Below are 23,205 nucleotides of genomic sequence, written 5' to 3' on the forward strand. Positions count from 1 at the left end.
TGGAATAACTGTGATAACTATTTTCTGACATTTGATAAAAAAAAAAAAATCAGCACATTTACTGAAGATGATTATGCTGTACAACATGGACTCTAGAGTGATTGTAGAATGGAAAGAAGAACAAGGTAGAAAGGACACAGATGAAGCTGAATACTTATGCAGTGAGACAATGTTCATCAGGTTGTTATATTAGTGTGCTGTTACACCAGACACAAGAGGACATGACACAATAGGTTACAGGGACTGGAGACAGTAGAATATTACAGCATAGGCTGTAGGCTTAATAATAACATTAATACGAACATTCAGAATTTTATTCCCTGAAAATGATCCTCGTGAGAATGTTTTTGATTACCATTACTTGCAAGTTACACTTCCCCTTATTGTTATTATCATAATGTAATGTTGGCCTGTGCTTCTCCTGTGTTTCAGATGATGGCAAACTGTCATTTGAGGAGTTCAATGCTTACTTCGCAGATGGAATCCTGACTACTGAGGAGCTACAGGAGCTTTTCTACTCCATAGATGGCCGACAGAATAAGTGAGATTTTTATGTAAAGTGGCTTCGATGCAGAATAATTAATGTTTTTTTTTTCTTCTACAAGTGCTTTATTAACTTGCCTCGCCACAATGCTTTTTGCAGTTAAAAAGAAGCAAAACAAAGCCTGAATAGCAAGTGTTTGGAGCTGTAAGGCACCGTTAATGTGTTCCTTTCAAGTCTTTAGTTACAAGGTAAACGCCTCACAGCTGGGTACAGCTCTTCAGAAAAAGTGAGCCCTGCAACCAAACTCGAGCAGATAGAATTAATGTTGTCACTCGTTCTTTGGACATAAAATACTTCAAGACCTACTCCTCCAAAATTGTAATCAAAGAAACTGGCCTGAGGGAAGCTGCTGAAATCACCAGTCTGCAGAGAATGTTAAACTCAATGCAGCCACATAGTACAAGTCAATGTCTCCCCTGTTAGGGTGCATTTAATTTAATTTCAGATTTCTTTCTTTTTATATGCTATAGCCAGTTGTCTCTATTGTCTTAGGCAGTTTAGGGGTTAGCATTCATAAGGCGTGAGCTTTTTTCCCCACTAACACTAAAAGGCTAAGCAAGATTTTGGCTTGTCTGTCAAAATGTACTGTATGTATCAGCTCACAAGCATAAACAAACCCCTGCATACATGTTACTGCATACCCAGTTTTCAGAGTGACTTTGTAAAACGTTTTTCTGTTTTGCACCCAACCAGTTAGGTGAGAAAAGTGTTTGGCTGCAGTAACAACTCTGCATTTATTTTTTGTTGTGTTCCATCACTGTGTGATAAATTGCTTTCGGTCATGATGTTACACTAGGACTGTTGATGATGGGGCACAGCAGCCCTCAGACCTCTAAGCACGCTTCAAGTTTTGAGGCAGTTAGAACGATCCGAGCTTTGACTTCAAATAAAAATTAATTCTTGTTTTAAATTCTAATGTTATTAGTTAATCATTTCTAAAACCTGCACAGGCTTTGATAATGAAAACACTGACGCATTTGAAAACCCAGAAAAACATTTAGAATCTCGTTGGTAAAGGCAGCCTGCGATAGATGTGTGAGTACTTATTGTCACTAATGGAAATGGAAATTTACAACAGCAACTAAGAAGAGAAATGCATTATTTTGACCACTCACTCTGCATGAGCTTTTTATAGCTCGAGGGATTAAGCAGCCTCACTTCTGGTTTGCATCTGACAGTGAAAGCAACAGGGGAACTTTTCAGCCAGTAATGGTACTACCTTTATCAAATTGTGATACTAAGAACAATTTAGCCATTATTGCTTTCTTCCATGACTGGTAAACAAAGAATATTGATTTTAATGTTTATTACCACAGAGGAGTAAGTTAAACAGAAAAGCCACTATCACAGCTGCAGAAGCATACATTTCTTGCCAGAAGACAAGACTATATTCTTCATGTTTTTTTCTGATTACTGATTGAACTATGAGTGTGAGTGTGTCCTCTTCTAGCTAATACTGTGAACTACATTGCTCGGAGGTGCCCAATTTATTTAGCAGAAATAAAAAGCAGCCTGTTTTGTTTTGTTAATTTTCCACAATACAATCCTCATTTATCTTTTCTGTTCTGCCCTGCAGCAATCTGGACACTGACAAGCTATCAGGTTGGTGGGAAAATGATCTGTTTGATTTTTTTATTTTCTGTAAAACTGCTGTCTTGAAAATTCGCCGCCATCAGCGAATATTTGTCTTATGTGTGCCTCCATATTTCTAAATGATTAGCAGCATAGAAATACATTTAGTTACTTTCTTTCAGAGAGTTAGATGAGGAGAGCGGCACCACTCTCCATCTTTCTGTTAAATATGAAGCAACAGCAGGAAAACTAGAAACAGATAGAAACAGTTTAATAGTGTTGTTTTCTTGCTTCACTTTTCCACAGTATTGCAAGAAAAGAGGAACAATGTGTTGTCCAATCATGTCTAAAGGAAAACCTATTCATAGCTGGCCCGAACAGAAGGCAGATTGAAACCCGGTCATCTCAGAGGGAGGGATAAAAACAATCACCTCTTCTAACTGAGCAACTTCCGATTAACTCAACCAATTTTCTTTTCACATTTTAGTTTTATGATTAAAAAGTTATTTTTGTTATTGAATTTAAGAGTGCAGGGACTAGCAAAATTGTTGTGAGTCTGTCTTAATTCTGCTTTTCAAACTGACTGTTTATAAATGCCAAGAAACTTTACATTGCCAGTAAATATTGCTTTATATACTATAGAAGAATCACATGAGCAAATTTGCGTCTATTCCTTGCTGAGCTTTAATTTTAGCCTTGACAGGCGTTGGTCACATCCCGAATTTGCACGTGTGACTGGCCATTAATATAGCATCACAAAGGTGTCAGAAGAGGTTGAATATATTTGCTGATAGCTGGCAGTAGCTTCACATTTGCTGAACAGCCATGAATGTGGTATCACTCTTCTCAACTTTCTACAAGAAAGCGAATAAGAAATTTTGGATTTTCCATAAATTTTTTTAGGTGTAATATCATTATTAACACTAAACAACACCACCATCCATCTGTGATACTGATCTGTAAATATGACACAAAAGTCTGGCCTATTTTTTTATTATCTTAAAAATACATGTGTGTGTTAGATGGCCTGAATAAAGTGAAGAAATAGGGCAGAGACCTGTAAATATCAGCAGTACCCAGAATAAAACTTGTGCATAATTTATTGAATGGGAATGGCATCTTTTCCATCTGACGTCAGATGGCTGTTATCCATGACAGAATGTTCCACTTGTCTCAGCTTTAGTTCACCGACCAGTCGTTGTCTTTATTTTGAACAAGTGTTTTTGAGTAGTATAATAAAAATTCAGGTGGATAACTCAGTTCAGTCTAAGGAAGAGGAGTGTAAAAGATGCTGCAGATCCATTAACCTTGGATCTCTGCATCATTTTGAGGCCACCCTTTGGTTATTTTTAATTAAGAATGAAGAACTAATTAAAAGTTTTTTTCTCAGTGAACTAAATAAATGACAACTTAAATGTGCATTGGCTCCTGTCACCAGCTGTACATAAGTGTGAATAAGATCCTGTGTAACACTATGTGATTGAAATGATGATTAAAATAACGTGGTGCTAGTTTCATGACATGGCGACCACCCTGATACATGTACATATTGGAACATCAAACGCTTGCAGTCCATGAAACTGTTTTTATCCATTTATATCCTCAGGGTCCTTGTCATGGTCATTTAACAGAACTCTGTCATGGCAACATACGCGAGAGTTTCTCCCATAACTTTCAAGAATGAAAATAAACTGTTTTAACTGTTCTGATGACACTGACAGCTGGTTTTCTTTTTCCTATTAGATTATTTTTCTCAGCACCTGGGAGAGTATCTCAATGTTCTTTCAGCTCTGGAGAGCCTTAATTTTGCCATTTTAAAGGCAATGGATAAAACTAAAGAGGTAAGTTTAGTTTGTGCTGCACACATATGCACACATTAAGAAGGTTTGGGGTCTGTGCTACAAATATGCTTAATGTAATGTTCAGTAACAAGTGGACCCAAATGCAGTGCACAGACTCAGAGAGAAGTTTCAAAAGGTTCAATGCAAAATCCAGAATCAAAGCATAAATGATGGCAGAGAGCAGTCCTTGGGGAGTGGATGGTCAGGATGATCCAATTGCTGGTCAGCAGGGAGAGAGGGGGATGAGAATGGCAGCAGAGAGCAGGCAGGTTGGTAGGTGGGCGCGAGCAGACTGGCAAATGAAGGCGATCTAGAGCACAGGAAGACACAGTACTAGCACAAGAAAATAACTATGAGGAACAAAAGGCTGGAGTCCGCAGTTTTGGCCTGAGATCGTGGCTGCCACTGTGAGTGACTGGGAGGAAAATGGGGGTCATTAGTTGGTACGTCCTAATTCTCTTAAATTGCATCACTTGCGTCAATGGCATCTGTTCCTTGTGTCTTAGTCCCTCCCACTGAGGATACATAGAGAGATACAAGGAAACCATGCAATGAGAGAAGAAATAGGGAAATATGTTGTAAGAGTAATGATAATCCTTTCCTCTGAAACATTTCAAGAAGCAACATATAACCTTGGCAACTGATCACAGCTGGGTCAGCTTTAACAGCTATCAAGACTTTTAATGAATTTGTGTCTGCACTTCCACTGTGCTAATACTAATAAAGGCACACAGTCATTACTACAGAGCAGCAGTGTTTTCTCTCTGTCACCTGTTACCTAATTAACAAACATCTGCTCATCTGCTGCTGCATTCTATATCTATGCTGTTTATTATGTCCTGGGCATGTTTTGTTCACCAATCCTCACTCTCTACAGCAAAAATAAGAGTTCTGATGTCTTACAAGATGGCAGACCAGAACGACTTCTTGTTCCACTTCCTGTGGAAAGGGACCTGAGTCAAAGAGCCACCTGTTTTAAGTGTAATGTGGCTATTAACAATAGGCCTTTATTTAGAATTCCCTCTGTTTGATAAGTATATAATAAAGCTGTTTTGATCTGCTCCTGTTTAAGCTATTGCATTGTGCTGTTACAAGCTTGTAATAATATAAGCTCAAGACTTCCTGAATCTGTTTCAAATTAAACACCCTGTAGCTTTTCAGTGAAGAGATTTGAAAGAACGTGGTATGGAAATCTAATTTGCTAAGACTTGTATTGATCTCAGCAAGAAAGTGAAGAAGTATATCTTCCAAAATATCCAGCTATTTTAAGTTTAAGTTTTTAAGTGTGAGATGTTCAATAAAATAATTTCTTATGTAACTACTGCAGAAAACTATTCATTTGATATTTGAAATGTCCCAATGTGTTTGAAAAAGAAACAAAAAACAAACAACAAAACAAAACAACAAAAGTTTAATGTACAACAATTTTACATTTTGCTTCCCATTCAATACATTATTTAAATGCAGTTGACAAAATATTTGGAAATCACCCCCACACCTTTTGGGATAAGAGCCATTAATTACAGACTCGGATTTAAACATATAAGAAACAACTTTGCTTGTTAAATGAGAAGAGGAGAGGAGAAATGTGCTGAGTAATTATGCATCCTTTCTTAATTAGATCACCTTGCTACTCTGTTCTGTCTCTTCATTAAAGCTTTTGGAGTCAAGAAATCCATAGAGGATTGCACAATTGCTAGTTAGCAGCTATACTGTCACAGATTGCTCTGGACTGCTAATCCCAAGGTGCATTTGCAGTAGACTCTACACGTCATTTTGAGTTTTGACAAAGAGCTACTGTACTGTTCCTTCGTTAGCACATTGCATAAATAAGAGTCTTTTGAGAATGCATAATCACATTTGTGTTTAGGGACTCAAGCAGCAATTATGTCTCCTATTAAAGTCCTGCCATCTTGGAATTTGAATATGCAGTGTTGAATAATGTATGATTTCAGTGAATTAATTAGCCCATTTAATTGCAGTTATCACGCATTCATCTGTAGTTGTTTTAGAGAGGTTATATTAGTTGTATCTAATCATTTATCTTTTTATCTCTGTGGTCTGTCACTGTCTATCTCTTAGGAGTACCAGGGTTCCAGTGTGTTGGGCCAGTTTGTCACCAGGTTCATGCTAAGAGAGACGTCCAGTCAGCTTCTGTCTCTACAGAGGTCACTTCAGTGTGCCATGGAGGCTGTGGAAGAGCAGAGCAGCCCTGCTCCGTTAGTACTACGCTATAATAGTTTATGTTCTGTGTGTTACTTGTGTTGCTGAGCTAGTGTTGCCTTGGAGTGTGTTTTTTATATCTGGACAATACTCTGACAGCATTCTGATTGGCTGGAACGTCTATGTTACAATCAGGTATTAGGTCAAAATAGGACTGTTTACATTTGTGCCAAAGCAGGGAGTAGTGTGATACTCTTATACTGCAACAAAGGTATCTCCACTAAGCTGTTAACTGTAGGATTTTTTCAGAACCTTAACTATGAACGTATCTCTATTTATAAATTCAGTCTTAAACATACCTTACCTTGGCAGTCCAGAAAGTTCATATGAGTTGTGCACAAATGAACCTCTGTTCATTGGTGTATTTCAAAACAACCAAAATGTCATCTCATAGCAAAAATTTTACACAGATATATCTTTGTTAATTTTAGTTAAAGTAAAGTTAATCAAGACGTTTTGAGCAGTGGAGAGCATCTTCCTTGCAGTTTGGAGCATGTAAAGAAACTGCAAGCAAGCTACACGAGCTGGCATGAGCTGCTACCTTCGGACATAATGCACTTTAGGATAGTATGCAAGTGGTAAGACATTTCTTCTGTCAAGTCTTGTACTATGTTGTACAATACTGCTCTGTATTGTATTGCAGTATTCTTTACCACACTGTCTTAGGAAACTTGTTTTTGGCAGACTGAAATTAGTATCAAGTACCACACAGACCCATGGTTTAGACTGTTGGTTTCATTTCCCCCAATATCACATCTGTTATCTTCACTCTGAACAGGAATCAATAAGAGCTGTTGCCCACACAGCTCTTATTAAGGAATATAAATGTCTGGTTGTTCAGCCTTTCTCAAGACAAACCTTGAAATGTCCAGCATCGTAGCTTAACTTCAAATAGGCCACAACTATCTTCACTGATGTTTCAGCAAAGACACAGAGCTCAATGAGCTGAGCATCACTGGTTGAGAAAGACATGTATGTGTGTAAAGCTCATGTTATTGTGGACTGCTTCCATGTCTTTTGCAAGGTGCAAATTCCAATTGTCAGCTTGCACAGATTTGTCTTAAAAGTATCCTTTTCAGTATTGTTACTGGGGTAAGGAAGCCAAGAGTGTCTCAAAATGCTGTTCACTATGAGCAGAATTACCCACTGTGTAAAGGGTTTCTGCTCAGCAGCAACTTGGAACATGAACAAATCTGAAACCTTCCAGGACTCTACCAGACTCAACTGGAGAAGCAGATCATCAATGGAGTCTTAGCCTTAGCATCTTTTTCTTTTTCTATCTGAAGGGCTGCTAGCTTGAAGCAGGCTTGTTTAAACTTTAACGTCACATTAGCATAGGATACTCTTGCTTATGCTTTTTTGGCTTTTGCCCATGCTCAAACAAGAGAGACTAGACTGACTATAGAACTGGTAGATGATGTACCTGAATGGGTGTAATAGAGATTGAAAAGTTTAATTCTTAATTTTAATGTTCTTGTTTTGCTATTTGACACTGTTGAAACCGCTGTGGCTCCTTCCAGTAATGAGAAGAAATGTGGCTTAATGAAATGAATCATGTTCCATGTGAATGCTCTCCGATGCATACAACTATTGTAATGTTGTGTTTCCATTGTAGTGGCCTTTCTAGAGGTCCCTGTGTCCAGCAGTCAACATTTACTCAAACAGCTCCAGGAGAACAATCATTCTGTTTCTGAATTTAATAATTATTTTTGTAAAAAGACAATGCATCTAATAAGTCTTGTAAAGTTGTAATGAACAAGATTATGAAGACACTATCAGGCTGCAACATTGCAACACTGACATTAAGTGAACCCCACTTGCTGTGTGTATGGTATGTTGCACTACTATTAACTGCCTCCAGCTGACCCACACAGCATCATGACCAAGTGGTGTGTTGTTGTTTTGGAATGATTCATGCTGATGTCTGAAGACTGATAGAATTGTCAGCTAGTTTACAAAAAAAAAAAATATCCATAGCTTTGTCAGGGTGCAGCAGTAAAGCAAAACACTATAGTATATATACTGTACTTCATTCCTCCTTTAATGTGTTATCAACACCATTTCTATTAAAAATAAAAATGTCACTGAACATAGCAATGGTTTAAGCAATAAGGATATTCCACTAATCAATGTCATCTCAGATTCTTTCAAGGTATGCGTTTCGGCACAAAGCTTTGAACCTGCTACATTCTCACAGTCTTCAAACAGTTGCCTCACTAATAAGCAGACTGCTTATAATTCAATAGTTCTGTCAAGCCCAAGGCTTTCATTAAATTTAAAAAAACATTTCTAAAATTAAAAAGATAAAGATCTAAATTGCTGTTACCAATTTCGTGAAGCACTGTGCATCAGTCATGTTGTAAAATCTATCAACTGACCCCTAATTTTGCAATGATAAACCTCTAATATATACTTTTCTGCACACGTTGTTGTTCATCAAAGATCGTGGCAAAGGCTCCGGCAGTTCTTTAACGCATCACTTATTAAAGAGAAACAATTCATCAAGGACATTTAATGAGTAGAAAACCATCTTAAAGTTAATATCATAACACTTTTACATGACTTTTAACATAATAAGGATACTTGTCCAAATTTCATGGCTGCCCATCTGGTGGTACAACTTGCAGCTGGGGTTGCACCACATGTCTCAGGGCTCAGAAGAGCTTTTCTCTCTCCCCTCTGGGTGCCACACCAGTATTATTGGAAATAATGGAGTGGTTATAGCCAAGGTGAATTATTGAGAGGGGACTCAGGGAGACAGAGAGGACGCAGAGAGGAGGCAGAGAGGAGGCAGAGAGGAAGCAGAAGGAGCGAGGATGATAATGTCGGCGTTGAAATACAGAGCAAATGAGTCATGGAGAAAACAAAGAAAAATGAATGCAAAAAAGTGAATGGATGACAGAATGGTTCAGAAAGTCTGAGATTAATAGAAAAAAATGACAGAAGGAGAGTACAAAAGGACATGATGATAAGCTTTTTGACCACAAATAACTCTTTTAAGATTGTTCAAAGAGGTATAGATTTTGGAAAGCGAAAGAGATTGTGCAAGAGTTGGGAGGGCAGAATTAGAGACATATTGAGGTGGCAACAAACAGCTTATTTCCCTCCCTTTGCCTCCCTGCAGTGGATTTATGGCTGTTGCAGTGGCCTTTGGGCTTCAGGCTGTTCTCAGCATGAAAACCTCCTAGCAATGCACTCCCTCTGCGCTGTCAGCGTGATGCTGCACACACACACACACATGCACACTCACACAAACACACACACACACATACACACAGTAACATGCACACATGAAGACACAACAAAAGGAGTGGGAGAGGCACACACTAACAAGAACAAACAAATGTGCACAGCCATTTCCGCACCCAGACAGTGAAGCACATACACAAGTGAAATCAAAGTACGCATTCTCACGTACACACACACACACACACACAGTTGTGTTTCCATCACTTTTGGCTACTTTACATCAACTTAAATTCATCTCCGGGAGGATTAACCACCACCTAACCTTAACAGTAAACTAACATTAAAGCAAGTCTTCACCCTAACATTTAATGATTTACATTGTTGGGGACTTGCATTTTGTCCCCATAAGTGAGGCGGGTCCTCATAATGTGACTGTGTAGACAGATTTTTGTACCCATAACAACAGTAATATGTTTACACACACACACACACACACTTTGTGAGTGTGTCTCAAGTGTTACACTCTTATAACCACACAGAGTACTTGAAGTCCTGCCTTTGACACTCTGGATTTTCAGACAGCAAACACTTTTCTATCTACAACATAGCTGTGCGTGCGTGTGCCTGTGTGTTTGTGCGTGTGTGTGGAAGGGTTCTTCCTCGTTAACATCCAAACTGTGGGCAAATAAGCACTGATGTGTACTCTTTAAGCATTGTCACCTCTATTAGACACCTTCTGCTTCTTGTGCACCGTTGACTGCACTCTCTGTCTCTCAGACATCAGACATTAACCTCATCTCAGTTTCTGATTCAAATCAATTATTAATGCATCCTCCCTGACCTCCTCTGCCTCTTCATCTTCTCTGTTTCCTCCATGGTTTTATTCTATTTCCTCTTCTTCATTCCCTGTGTGACCACATCTTTGTGCAATATCTTCAGTTTCTGTTTTATTTTTTCCCACATCCCTCTGACAGTTGCTGTCTTTCTCTGTGATGTTTGTTTCCCTGGGTCTCCACAACTGTCGTGGCAGGAGAGAGGCGAAGGCACCAGAGCTGACAGCGGTACAGAGGAATGGCAGGCGGTGTGGTCGCAGGGTCCATAATAACCTGTGCTTGTCCCCATCAGATCCCTGCCCTGGCATCCTGACCACAGGTAGGAGGAATATCATATCAAATGAGAACTGCTAGGAAGAAAGGAAGGAAAAACCTGCTGGATTTTAATTATTGTTATTGTCAATTAATGTAATCAAAAGACCAAAACCAACAACATATTAATATCTCACTTTCCTGCTGTTTGTGGCTCTCAAGCCCACAAATGCTTACATATAAAGGAAGCAAAACAATTTCCTAAAACAACTAGAAAACAAGAGTAAACCGTGCACTTGCTGCACACTATTTTCTAGTAAGAATTTATGGCAGCACGGTTTGCTTTACTCAAAATAAGCTAGAGTGCATATTTTCATCATAATGCAGAAACATGATCTATTGTACGTGAAACAATAGCCATTTTTCCTGCAGCCTGCATCCCCATAGCATCCTTGACTTGTAAATACATGCAGCATTGTCTCAAAGTCTTCCTACCAAATTACACAGAGTATTTTGCATAATCAGAGAAGGCCATAAGCTGTCTGTGGGAGCTTTTTTCACCTGCAGTGATAATATTGATATTCTCCAGAGACAGTTACTTTATACTAAGCCTCATTTATTTTCTTCTTCACTATTTATAACCCGATTGTCTTAAATTTAGCCAGTAAGAAATAGGATTATTCCTTTCAGTCGTTCAAAAAACTTTATAAGAATGTGTCATTTGAATCAGGAGTTGGATGTTTCTTTTTCTACTCACGTGGGCCATAAAGCCACTTCTGCTTTGCCTTGCCTTTTGTCTTTGTCAGCTGATGGAAACCGTTGGTGTGTACATGACTAAATGATTGAACGTAGAAGTATATGTCAGTACTGTGAAAAATAGACTACTGCTTATACTACACCTCCACAATTAATCCGGCTAGAATTGCATATTACATATTGAATGTTTTTGGTCATTCTGATGATTCTGAATTGGTTTGTCTCCAGGTGTGAGCGTGGAAGATGGAGAAAACTGGTGCTCTCAAATCAACAGGCTGCAGCAACTGCTGGATAAACTGGAGTGTCAGGTATGAAACAGGTCATTCCTTATATTTTAAAGTGGAATACAGTGTATTGATGAAAAGAGTCTGAATATGAGCACGGAGCTTTAATATTTTGTCTCTCTGGTCCGGGTGATCATCTATAGATTAAATGAGTACGCGAAGTTCCCTTGAATTCAAATGCATTATGAAGCAGTCATGGACATTTGGTGTATTAAGTCTGCTGAAAAGTTAATGGACTCAGTTTGACATGAAATACCAAAATAACACAGGCTGTGTGGGCTATTTGCCGTAGTGTCACAGGCCTGCCACCGCATTATTTAAAGCATTTTCACATTAAATAACTTGTGACAATTATGCACAGAATATGCAAAATAGAAATGTCTAGTGCATTAGCTCTGCTTTATTTTGGAACACAGAATGTTGAAATATTAAGAATACAGAGAAGCACACAACTGGGCTACACGACCAACACTGCTTACTGTGCCTATCTTCACAGCAGTACCCACAAATCTTTGTATGAGATAACTTACAGCATTAGGATTTCTTTGAACCATTTTGGTGTTGTGTGTTATCACCATCATCGTATGTATGGGACAAGGCATCAGCTGATTGCTGAATGGTTTCAGCCCTGATGTGCCTGTCTGAACTGAACTGTTGAGCAATTTCAATCATCCAGGTCTTGAAAACTGTCTATTATTTGTTTAACTTGGTATTAACAGCATAACTCAAAACATGTTTTTGTGTGTTTGTGATGTTCACAGAAAATAATGAGTGCACTCACAGCATGTAAAAACAATGCTTTTCTAAGAGGAGTTCTGTCGATCTGTGTATCTGTCAAACACAAAGCACAGTCACCTTTCTGTCTCTCATCTCTCATTCTGTATCCTACAATCCTTCTTCACTACCACGCCTCTCTCTCTCTCTCTCTCTCTCTCTCTCTGTTTCACACTCTCCTGTCCCACCTTGTGCTCCATCTTATTCTCTCTCTCTCTCTCTCTCTCTCTCTCTCTCTCTGTGTTCTTTAACTCCCGTTATTCCCATCCTTTGATGTTCATTCTTCCCCTATCTCTCTCAAAGCATTTTTCTCACTCTATAGTCCTTGGTTTTGCCAAACCAGAGGGACTCAGAGTGCAATATCAAAGCAATTCATAACCTGCAGGATGCTCTGAGTGCAATATCCATCCACACAACTCCATGCCACCTCCATCACATGTACCTCCTGTCCATCCTGCTCCCTTTCTCTCCTCTCTCAAATGCAACAGAATGAAATTTCTGAAGGTTATGTTCTCATACAAACAAATGCACACGAAGAACCATAATCTTTAAGATGGAGTGCTATTACCTGCACTGTAATTTATTATTCCTAACAGGATATCTTTATTTAGGCTATGTACTGTATATATTCTGGGGTCGCAAGGAGTGTGTGGTGAATGAAATCAGTGTGATCTTACTTCATCATTCAGTTACTTGCTAGTCCATTTTTAGTCCAGATGGCACATTGACATTACCGAATGGCTGGTGTTGTATAACATGTAGATCCCTGAAGGAAAATTGCCTCGGACAATGGTGTTTAAAAAATGTTCAGTCACACACATAAAAACATCACATATCAAACACCAGCAGAGTGAAAGAAAGCACTGGCTAGCACTGTAGCCTCACAGCAAGAGGGTTTTCTCCAGCTTCCTCCCACAGTCCCAAAAACATGCACATTAGGTTAATTGGCTACTCTACATTGCCCCTAGTGAGAGCATGTGTGTGTGTGTGTGTGTGTGTGTGTGTGTGTGTGTGTTTGTGTGTGTGTGTGGTTGTCTGCCTCCTCCCACACACATGCACACACACACACACACACACACACACACACACACACACACACCATCGACCGTATAGAAAATGAATGGATGGATGGACTGTGTTATACTTACTTTGTCCACGTAACTGTAGTACTACCCTGCTCTGACTGGTTTACCCTGGTATACTTACCATAACCCTGAACCACTTAACATTCCTCATGCTCAAAGCTAAAAAAAAATCCAACAAGTAAAGCCACATAATAACATAATAATAATAACAATGATTAAATTACCAATGCTCATACCTCTGGCTTCACTGATCTTTCTTATTCAGATATTAAACATAACCAAAAGCTTCTTCTTATGTTTGTCACCTTCTTGTTTCAGGGTCCCAAATTAGAGCCACTGAAAGAGGACACACTGGCCAGCACGTACAAGTCTGTAAGTCAGCACTTAGATAAGAATCTTATCTGGAATACTGGCCGCTTGTTTTGTGGCGAGTAGCTTTTATGAAGCCACTTTCATCAGTGAAGTCATTTGTTGTCGTGATCGCTGTTAACAGTTGGTGATTGCTTAAGTGGTGCTTGGATTATAGCACAAGCTTCCACATGCAAGGTATCATTAAATGTCAAAAGCTCGGTCATTCCAGTGCTAAATTTTAAGTTGATATGTTAATCACTGATGTTGGACACTCACACGAGGAACATGAACTAGACTGCAAGGGCTCATGTCAGATGTTCATATAAACCAAACCAAACATTTTGGACACAGCATCTCACACCACTCAAGGTCAAATTAGATGGGGAGACCTTTGCACTGTAATGTTGAAATGTGACAGCCCGGCTACTGCACAGCAGAACTATCATACAGAATATCTGTCTCTGCAGCGGACCATACAGTCGCTTCACTGCAGTGATTGTATCGCACAAACTCAGAAAGTAAAACTTTTGTTTTAAAGGGAATCAACCATGTACATAAAATGATATTATTTAGACTAGTTTAGACACATAATTGTGTCTCTAATCTAGTTTAGACACATAATTGTTTCTAAACTAGATTATTTTATTCAAAACATTTTTCAATTAAGAGCATATTTATCTTTTCCTGTGTAATTAACCTGTGGTAACACTCCAGTGTCCTCCTTTAGCCTTTCTGATCGTGAACACCTCCAGCAGTTATAGTACGGTCCAAAAAGCTGACAAGATATTGCTGAAGCCATTTTTCTGCTGTACTCAGCAGTCATCCTCTGCTGAAATGCATCCAGTTTGTTCCTTGTCCTCACTCTAAATGTCAAGCAGCACTCCTTTTCCTTCTCAAACCAAATGATACCAGAACAATCTGTACCAGCGATTCTAAGGTCTGTTTTTTGGGCACATGCGCACTCATTCAAGTTTGTTCCAGTTATGAAAATCAATAGCTGACAAGCTTCAAGAAAGTAGAGAGAGCACTTGGCAACTGGTGAAATTCATATCAAAATGTAGCAATTATAATAGAACGATAAAGTTCTATGATGGTGGAATAAGGGGAACACGGTTGAAAGAGCAAAGTTCTCTGTTTAGTACACACAATTTCAATGAACATTGTGTATTTCCATGCATAATATAAATCACAAGGTTTAAAAAGTAGTTTTACCCTGAAGATACAACACACGTTGGAATTAAAATGTCTAATAAATAACTAGAAAATTGTTGAATTATGTACTTAAATTATCTCGGTTGTTTCCATTGAGAGAAATCCATAATTTTAGTCAAGCTAACAGTGCATTTCTCTGTGATTATTTTAGCTTTTAAATGCTATGAGCACCATAAAATGAATTCCCTACTCCTCCATTGTATTGAGGTGGTGACAGTTTTGCGATATCATTCTCAAAATTCAAATGAAACCAAAATGATGTCTTTTTAAAATCTATCTGCACCAACTCTTTAAAGTACAGTTAAGTCTGGAAGCAGAGAGACATATTCCACTTTTTATTGCAGTAGTGACTCATTCTTTGTTGAGAAAGTAAAGAGGGTAGCAGGTTGAAGGTTGAGCTGGGGGAACCGCAGTTCAAGCCAGGTTTCCCTGTGGAGGATTCTGAATCACTGCCAGTTTCCAGGGATGTTGGTCGTTGGTCAGGGCACATCGATCGATAAAAGATAAAAATTCTCCTATTTTAAAGTGTCTTTTCCGTTCCTCTGACAGGAGGTTCATGGATTGACATGGAAAGAGTCAAGTTTTATGAGCATTTTCACGGCACATTATAAGTGTGTTGTCACGACTTCACCACTGAACAAAAAAATAACTTGCACCACTGACTCACTGCGCTTAGTTGAGAAGGAAAAGCCAACCAGCTGCTGTCATCAGTTTATTTAATGAAGAAAGTGAAAGAGTACTCTGGAAGATGTTAATGGGGTATCATGGCAACACAGTCATTATAGTACAGCAATAGTGCCAGTATTCATAGCTTAAAATCATTGAACCAATGAATTGTACTTGGATTACATTACAGTTTGAGCATCCATCTTACTTTTGCAGCTATTTAAATTTTCAGCTATAGTGACAAACTAACCTGAATGTACTGAAAAAGTGAGAACAAACCCATGTGACGCTGCATCTGTTTAATTAAGTCTTATTTGTTGTTAATCAGATATATACCCTGAGAAAAGTCATATCAGTTCCAGTACCTATTACCTATCCATACAGACATTATCTGCATGCCTGAACCGCCGGGGCATGATGTGGGATCGACTCCTCGCACACACCAGCCAGTGCAGTGTGTCATCTCATCTTGTTCTGTCTCCGTCTCTTGTCTCATGGCCAAACAGAACATTCTGCTGGTTCAGAGGCAGATGTCCGTGACCGACGACAATCTGGACAAGTTCCGGAAAGTTCTGAAAGGCTACCTGGATGCCACCTCAGCCCACTCTGACAACCTGCAGTGAGTATCTTGCTTGTTTGTCAGGTGAAGTATGGTGTCTTTGTAAACACTGTGTCAGACTCTGCTGCTGAGGAAGCTTTTGGAACACTGAGGCAACATTGGCTCAGGTGTTTGAAAAGTCAACAATGCCGAAACCGGTATCTGTGAATAAACTTGTTAATGAAAGCTCACCTTAAGTAATTTATTATTGATTATCTTTGGATATTAAAGCAGCTGTTATGTGACCCCAAACTGTGAGAAGCTTGATTAAAAATTAGAGTTTTAAAAAAACAATTCAGTATGTTGGCGACATACTATATGGAAATTAGGGCTCATTTTCTTTTCATGCTGTCTGCTGTCTTGCGGGATGCTTATTTGCTCCCTGCCTAGTTATGACCGAAAAAGATTCAGACTTTCTTGTGTATTTGATCCTTACTGAGTACAAACTCTCTTTCACTTTGTCTCCTCTTCTTGCCCCACTCTACTTTTAATCTCTGTTCTGCTGTCAGTGTGTCCGTTCAGAAGCTCCCGGGAAAGTCGTGTTACATAATGTATGAGTTCTGGCAAGACCGCATCTCCTGGATGAGGTCAGTATAGTGTGTGTGTGTGTGTGTGTTGTGTGTGTGTGTGTGTCAGATATTGGCAGACTGTTTGGCACTCTACACTTTTTGATGGAAATGTTCCCCACCAGTGAAGATGAGCAGATGGCCCACCTCTCAGTACGCACACACACAAACACACACGCACATAGCTGAAGTCATTTAATATGGTACAGTATATATGCCATACACATATGAATGAGTGAGAATGAGAATTTGCACATTTTAACATTTGTGTTTTATGAGATGTGATTGGATCTACAAATCTGCATGATTTTCAATAAAAACTAAGGACATTTACATTTTTTTGAAAATGTATGAATTTGATTTTTTCTTAGTAAAACAAAAATAATTCTCATTGTACCTTTAGGAACTCACTATAAACCAAAATACAGAAAAATGGAGAATATTTCCAGGAACCAATGGACAATAAATTTTTGCAACAAGTGATGAAGTCTGATTTCATCTCCTTTTCTCTTTTTTCCCCCTATTTGCTCCTTCGTTGTCTGTCTCTGTAGCTACCTGCAGTCCAACGGCAGTAAAGATTTCCAGCGCTGCATCATTGACATGTTGGAAGATGCCGAAGTAGTTTCTACTATGCTGATCCCAGGTTTGTGTATGTGTGCCCGTGAGTGCATCCGTGTGTGTCTATAGTAATAATGAACAATGAATATCTTGAGTGATAATAGAAAAGCAGGGGACACAGGGGAGAGGATGTTAGAAAGCCGGACTTTCCTGTCTGCCTGGATGCTCATTGCCTCTGTGGTGTGTCACTTGCCTGCTGTTTCACAGTGATCGTACTGCGCTTGGTCACCGAAGCAGAGCGGCACTTCTCCCCTGTGTCAGCAGCAATCCTCGTCTTTTTAAAAATATCTTAGTAATGTATCCCAGATGACATATGCTGTTTCTCAGTTCTATACTGAATATGTCAGTACGAACCTTCATGTGGTTTCTGCAGGTAGTATACAAATAATTCATGTGCTTAGCAATGCAGTGGCTACAAGAAATGGTGCTTTATTTTCTACATTTTTGTTATTATGTTTGCCTTTTTTTTCTGGAGCTGTGAAAGCACCATCTACAACATTTTTGGTTTGTCTGGTTTTTTGGGGTTTTTTTGTGGCTCCTTCATTTCCACTTAACACTGTGTTGAAGAACAATAGTGTAGATCAGCAGCTGAAAAATTCAGATTAGACCTTTGTGAACACACTGCAGACTTTCCTAGAAGTATTATGTAACACAGAATTTGGACACATGTACATGATGTCTCATGTCAGAGCCTTTTTCGCATTGTCTACTGGCCAACTGAAAGATTAGTTAATGTGATAATTGCTCTGTGTGTCATATTCTGCTGCTAATTGTGTAAAGTCCATTGGGCTGGATGTGAATGTGTTATGATATGCTAAGATGTATTGAAACCCCCCATTTTGTGGAAACCTGGGGTACATCCAGAATTTCTGGGCCTTTTGACAACAACTCACTTTGAGAATTAGGTCATTGAACCTAAAGGTAGGAAATGTTTTCAAATCAGGCATTTCATGTGTAAATATTGGATGTTCCTGAATAAATAATTAGCCAAGTGGGGATATTCTCTCCAAACGCCCTGAGCAATGTTCACACCGTGTTTTGAACGTGAACTGGTTCTGATGTTTTGATCACATGGCACAGATCAGGTATGTGCATATGGGCGTAAACAGGGTAGAATGACTGAATATCAAATATTTTCTTGTCCTCTTTTGAACACATTTGCATGTAGTAATAAATCCAGCAGGAAAACTTGCCATTGTGAATTCTCTCTGTTACACATATCTCATTTTGTCATCATCACTCCATCACCACGTGGCAGAGTCGCACAATTCACTGCCACTCAGCCCAGACTGCAATCATGACTCTTCTTTCTCAAATGGGCATTTGATTAACTTGTTGCGGGCTTCTAAATATGCTTCAGAAAGCAATAGTATTGACTATTATTTGGGCATTAATTATTATTTGCGTCCACTGTGGATGGTGATTCAGCTGTGTGGGCTGCACTAGTTGTGCACTTGTTGCTAGGCTACTGTATGTGCTTGTTTACTTCCTTATCTGTGGCTCACATGTATGCATGCCAACTGTTTCAGACAGTTCTGGTGTAAACAAAGGAATCAGATGTGGGTCACTTTTAAAAGCAGAAGTGGCTGTTATACTTTAAAGTGCTTCTAGAGGATAACTGCAGAAATTCAGCCTGTGTGTGTGTGATTAATCTACAGCAAAACTGAAACAGGTTTCTAAAATAAATACCAATTAAAATAAACCTGATATTGATATTGTCAGCAGTTGACTAAACTGAAAATGAAATGAAATCAAGAGCAAACAAGTGAAAACGCACTAAAACAGCAACTGGATTGTTTTTACTCAGTAGTTTTAGTTGTATTATTGCTCCTGGGTAAAAAAAATGAAGTTATAAAATATTAGAAGTTATCGGTAAGAGAGACTGTACTGTGTCACCATTAGTGAAAGCCCTGGCATTGAGCGGGCTTGCATGTTGTGTTTTTTTAATGACCTTTTTTCTCTGTCTTCTCAATAAAATAACTGTTGAGCTACTTCTTACAGAACAACTTGTGTATTTGCATTGAGAGAGACAGTGTCCAATTTTCTCAAAGAGAGACGTCAGTGGATTATCATGTTATGAGTCTCAGATGAGTCTGGCTGCTGAGAATACGAGTGAGGCCACAGTGCACTGATTGGGAGGAAGAGGGAGGATAGTTTATGATGTGCATGTCAGAAGCTCAGGAAAGAATCTGGCATCAATAATATATTTGTGTGTGTGTGTGTGTGTTTTGTGTAGGACGTGATTATTCTGTCAAACTTTAATTAAAGCTAAAATCATGTGCTTTGCTATGTGTTTGTCCTTGCTGGACTTTCACCTAAAAAAGACGTGGATGGTTTGAAAACAGCAGAATGATGTGCACAACCTTATGACTGTATGTCCTTTATCTACGAAACCGTTGCAGTTAAATTGTTTTAATTGCTCACATCCCCAAATGATGTAAATCATTTACACATTTGTTATATTTCTGATGGAAATGTATAACAGATAAATTGGAAAAAAACATAATGAATGTAACTGAGATGAATAGCTTTTGAATGGACCTTGACACATCCCTTGAGAATCATAAATTGCCCTGTGTTATGCAGTAGATTGGTGTGTGGTGACTTAACTCTCTTTCTGTATGTGTGTTTCCTCAGCTTCCTGGTGGATCATGACTAACAACTAACAACTGAATCCAGAATGTCACATCTACTGCCTACACTGTCACACGGACAAAGACACGCACACACCAACCCACACACACACACACACACACACACACACACACGCACACAAGAACATATACAAAACGCACACACACAGAGGAATTCAAAAGGCATCCATGTGTTTGAAAGCGACAGGAGACAGAAACAATGGCGTCACCCACCATTCTCCAGCAGCATCTCTTAAAGTTCCTCTGCCTTCGACTGCTCATTATTGTGCCGCTTAGATCAAAAGGGATAGTTGCACCGTATAGCCACTCTATAGACATGAAAGTGACTGATTCTCTGCAATGCAAATTCCCTTTGATTGAAGTTTTTTTATAACCCTGTCTCCCACTTGTGCTATGGCCTCCTCTCTCTTGCAGTGTTTGTCTGATATTATGCCAGTGGAGAGCAACCAAAACGATGCTAATATAGGCTACTAAAGCAAATCCAGTTGGAATGAAAATAACCATGCCAGTAGTGTTTTGTGCTTTTGATGAGTGGTTTACTGTTGAATACAATTAAAAAGGAGGGAAAAGCAGAGAAGATGAGGAGATGAAGAATTGCCGCTGTCTAAAAATGCATGCTGATGACTGTGGTCAAGAGCTTTCAGGAATAGTTACTTTAAATCCTGACTGTAAATGTTGTATGATACTGTACCACTGTGTTTCTCTCATTCTGCTGTCCAACTGTCATGTGCACAGAATGCCAAAAACAGGTATTATCAGAAAAAAAAAACGACATCTGCCCTGACATCTACTGTATCTATTGTTAGAGTATATTAGTTACATCTAAGGGAAATAAACACTTTGTGAGGGGATTTCACTGTATCTGTAAGTTATAAAGAGAAAATATAATTAATGTATCATGTATTTATTTTGATTCCATCTGTACATATGGAAATCACTTATATTAATACTTCTGTTGTGTTTTGGTTCAGTAATGTACACCACCAATTGTAAAACTGAAAAGCAACTTTAAATAAACCATTAAATTGCTTGTTTTGACAAGCAAAAATGCCTTTTCTTTAGTTTTGACAGATGCACTATATTTCTGGATCCCTAGATTGTTTGATTGACTTCATCAACAAGTGGCAGACTTGTCACTCTGCCGTTTGTTGTGATTTTATCAGCAGCTAAAACTTCAGAGTCTGAGTTGGGTGATAATTGCAGTTGTTTTCACAATACACATACGATTCAGCATTGTATCTAGGCTGATTGCATACACCAGACTAGTCAGAACTTAATTGGAGTGAGCTGCAGAGATCCTGATAACCCAATAAGCAATCTGAGAAAAATAAAAAAAACCCGTTAGCCTGAAGTTTGGCTCACAGTTAGTGATCAAAGAACCTTGTCAGTCTGTTTCTGTCAGTAAGTCTATTCATCAGTGTTCTGTGACTTGCAAATCCCCCACAGTGCTTTGTAATAAGAACAGCACTTAAAATGTATTTAACCAACTGTGTGAGCAGGATGCTGGTGAATTTTTGCACCACTGATTCCCAGCCCTGTGTATAGCTGTGCCCTTGTCATGGGTTGCATATATATGAGTTATGACCAGCTTAAGCCTGAGAAAGTAAAACTAAAACAAAAAATAAAATAAAATCAAAAATCTATTTCTATTTTCTACACTAGTAATCACCTTGCAGTTCCAGATTCATCTTATGACCTCTTGCAGGGGTTTTGAATCCCAGGTTGGGAGCCCACTGCATTAACACCAACATACAAATGCAGTCTTTTATCTTTCCAATGGTGCACCACAAGGGTTGCTACACAAATGTAGCTGCAGCGCAATGCAGCACACAGATTGGGGCTTGAAATGCTGCCTGCCTCCAATGTATTGTGAGCTGAACTAAGAGTACATATAGAGCTCAACAGAGGTCTGTATGCAGGTTTCCTTTTGCCTTTTGCAATGAGAATAGTTTGAGGCAAATGCTTTACGATGTCTGAATAACTGTAACACATGCAGCCAGTATGTTGTTATTGACAAAAACACATCATTACCGAAATTATGTGTTCCAAATTTGTAAAAGCAGACACATGCATGCACAGGCACAAAGGCTGATTGCTAGGGCTGTAATATTTGATTGCATGATTGAGACTGGTGATTTGAAGCCCTCTTATCTTTAGCCTCCTGTCAGGCAGGCTGTCTGCTGGTAAGGCAGAATGAATATGTAGTGACGATACGGGAAGCCATGTAGATGAGGCTTGAACGATGTGTACCCACACCTCCTGTCCCTCATCTGTTCTCAGAACATTGAGGGGCAAGTGTCGCCGCTACATGTATTACCCAAACTGGAGAGGAGGTCTGCGTTAAAGTGAGTTATAGGTAACAAAACAAAGCCTGTTGCTGTGGAATATTTCCAGCAGATATCACAGATTCATTACTTCATGTGATCATGTGAATTTTCTCTTTTAACGATTGAATGCTGCTAGAAAACTAACTGAAACACTGTTTACAGGTCATTCAAACCTGTTCCACTGATGCTAAAGGAATAGTTACACATTTTGGGAAATATTTGTATTCACTTTCTGGGAAAGCGTTTGATGAGAGGTTCCAAACCACTGTCATATCCGTCTGTTAAATATAAGCCTACAACCAGTATCCAGTTTGCTAAGCGAGGCTGTGTGTGAATACAGAGGGGTCTAAGCAAATGGTGTAAGAATAACACATAAATGTCTGCTATTTTGCATGTTATCACAATGAATTTTTTCACTTAGAACTATCAATATTACACAAACGTAAACAGCGACCTATTTTAATTTAAATCCCTAAGTACGTTTTAATATTTTTAACTTTTGTCACATATGCACATACTCTTTTTGTTCTATACTTAGCCAAGTAGTTTTAATGCCTAAACCTAACCAAACTGTAACTAAGACAATAAAGGTCATGTGACAGAAGTCACCTGCCTTTGTCCTTCATGTATAAAACTCATAAAATTTGGACAGCAGTAAATAATGTTAACAATAAAAGCCACTTTATGTAAAGGTAATTTATTAAATTAAGTGCATTGGCTGTTGCTGAAAATAACTGGACCATATGTATAAAATCCAAAAGGGTTGGATTTCAAGGCAGTCCAAAGGAGCATAATTTTAAAAATATCGTAAGTTAAATGTACAACACGGAGTTGTATAACTGGATGCTAACTATAGTCCC

The 23,205-nt window shown here is 38.8% G+C and overlaps 1 protein-coding gene across 1 annotated transcript in view; it reads left to right on the top strand.

Annotated features, from left to right (window-relative positions):
* The window catches only part of necab3 (N-terminal EF-hand calcium binding protein 3), a 35,396-nt gene extending 14,358 nt beyond the window's left edge, over positions 1-21,038 (top strand). The window contains exons 3-13 of the mRNA XM_046383182.1: positions 433-541; positions 2,121-2,146; positions 3,860-3,957; positions 6,040-6,176; positions 10,400-10,521; positions 11,439-11,518; positions 13,672-13,725; positions 16,089-16,201; positions 16,690-16,767; positions 17,298-17,389; positions 20,002-21,038. Of these exons, the coding sequence (XP_046239138.1) occupies positions 433-541; positions 2,121-2,146; positions 3,860-3,957; positions 6,040-6,176; positions 10,400-10,521; positions 11,439-11,518; positions 13,672-13,725; positions 16,089-16,201; positions 16,690-16,767; positions 17,298-17,389; positions 20,002-20,030 (938 nt within the window). The 3' untranslated portion in view covers positions 20,031-21,038. The remainder of the gene's footprint in view (positions 1-432; positions 542-2,120; positions 2,147-3,859; positions 3,958-6,039; positions 6,177-10,399; positions 10,522-11,438; positions 11,519-13,671; positions 13,726-16,088; positions 16,202-16,689; positions 16,768-17,297; positions 17,390-20,001) is intronic.
* The last annotated feature ends 2,167 nt before the right edge of the window (positions 21,039-23,205 follow it).

The sequence above is a fragment of the Scatophagus argus genome, chromosome 3, assembly GCF_020382885.2.
Source record: "Scatophagus argus isolate fScaArg1 chromosome 3, fScaArg1.pri, whole genome shotgun sequence".
Classification (NCBI taxonomy): domain Eukaryota; kingdom Metazoa; phylum Chordata; class Actinopteri; family Scatophagidae; genus Scatophagus; species Scatophagus argus.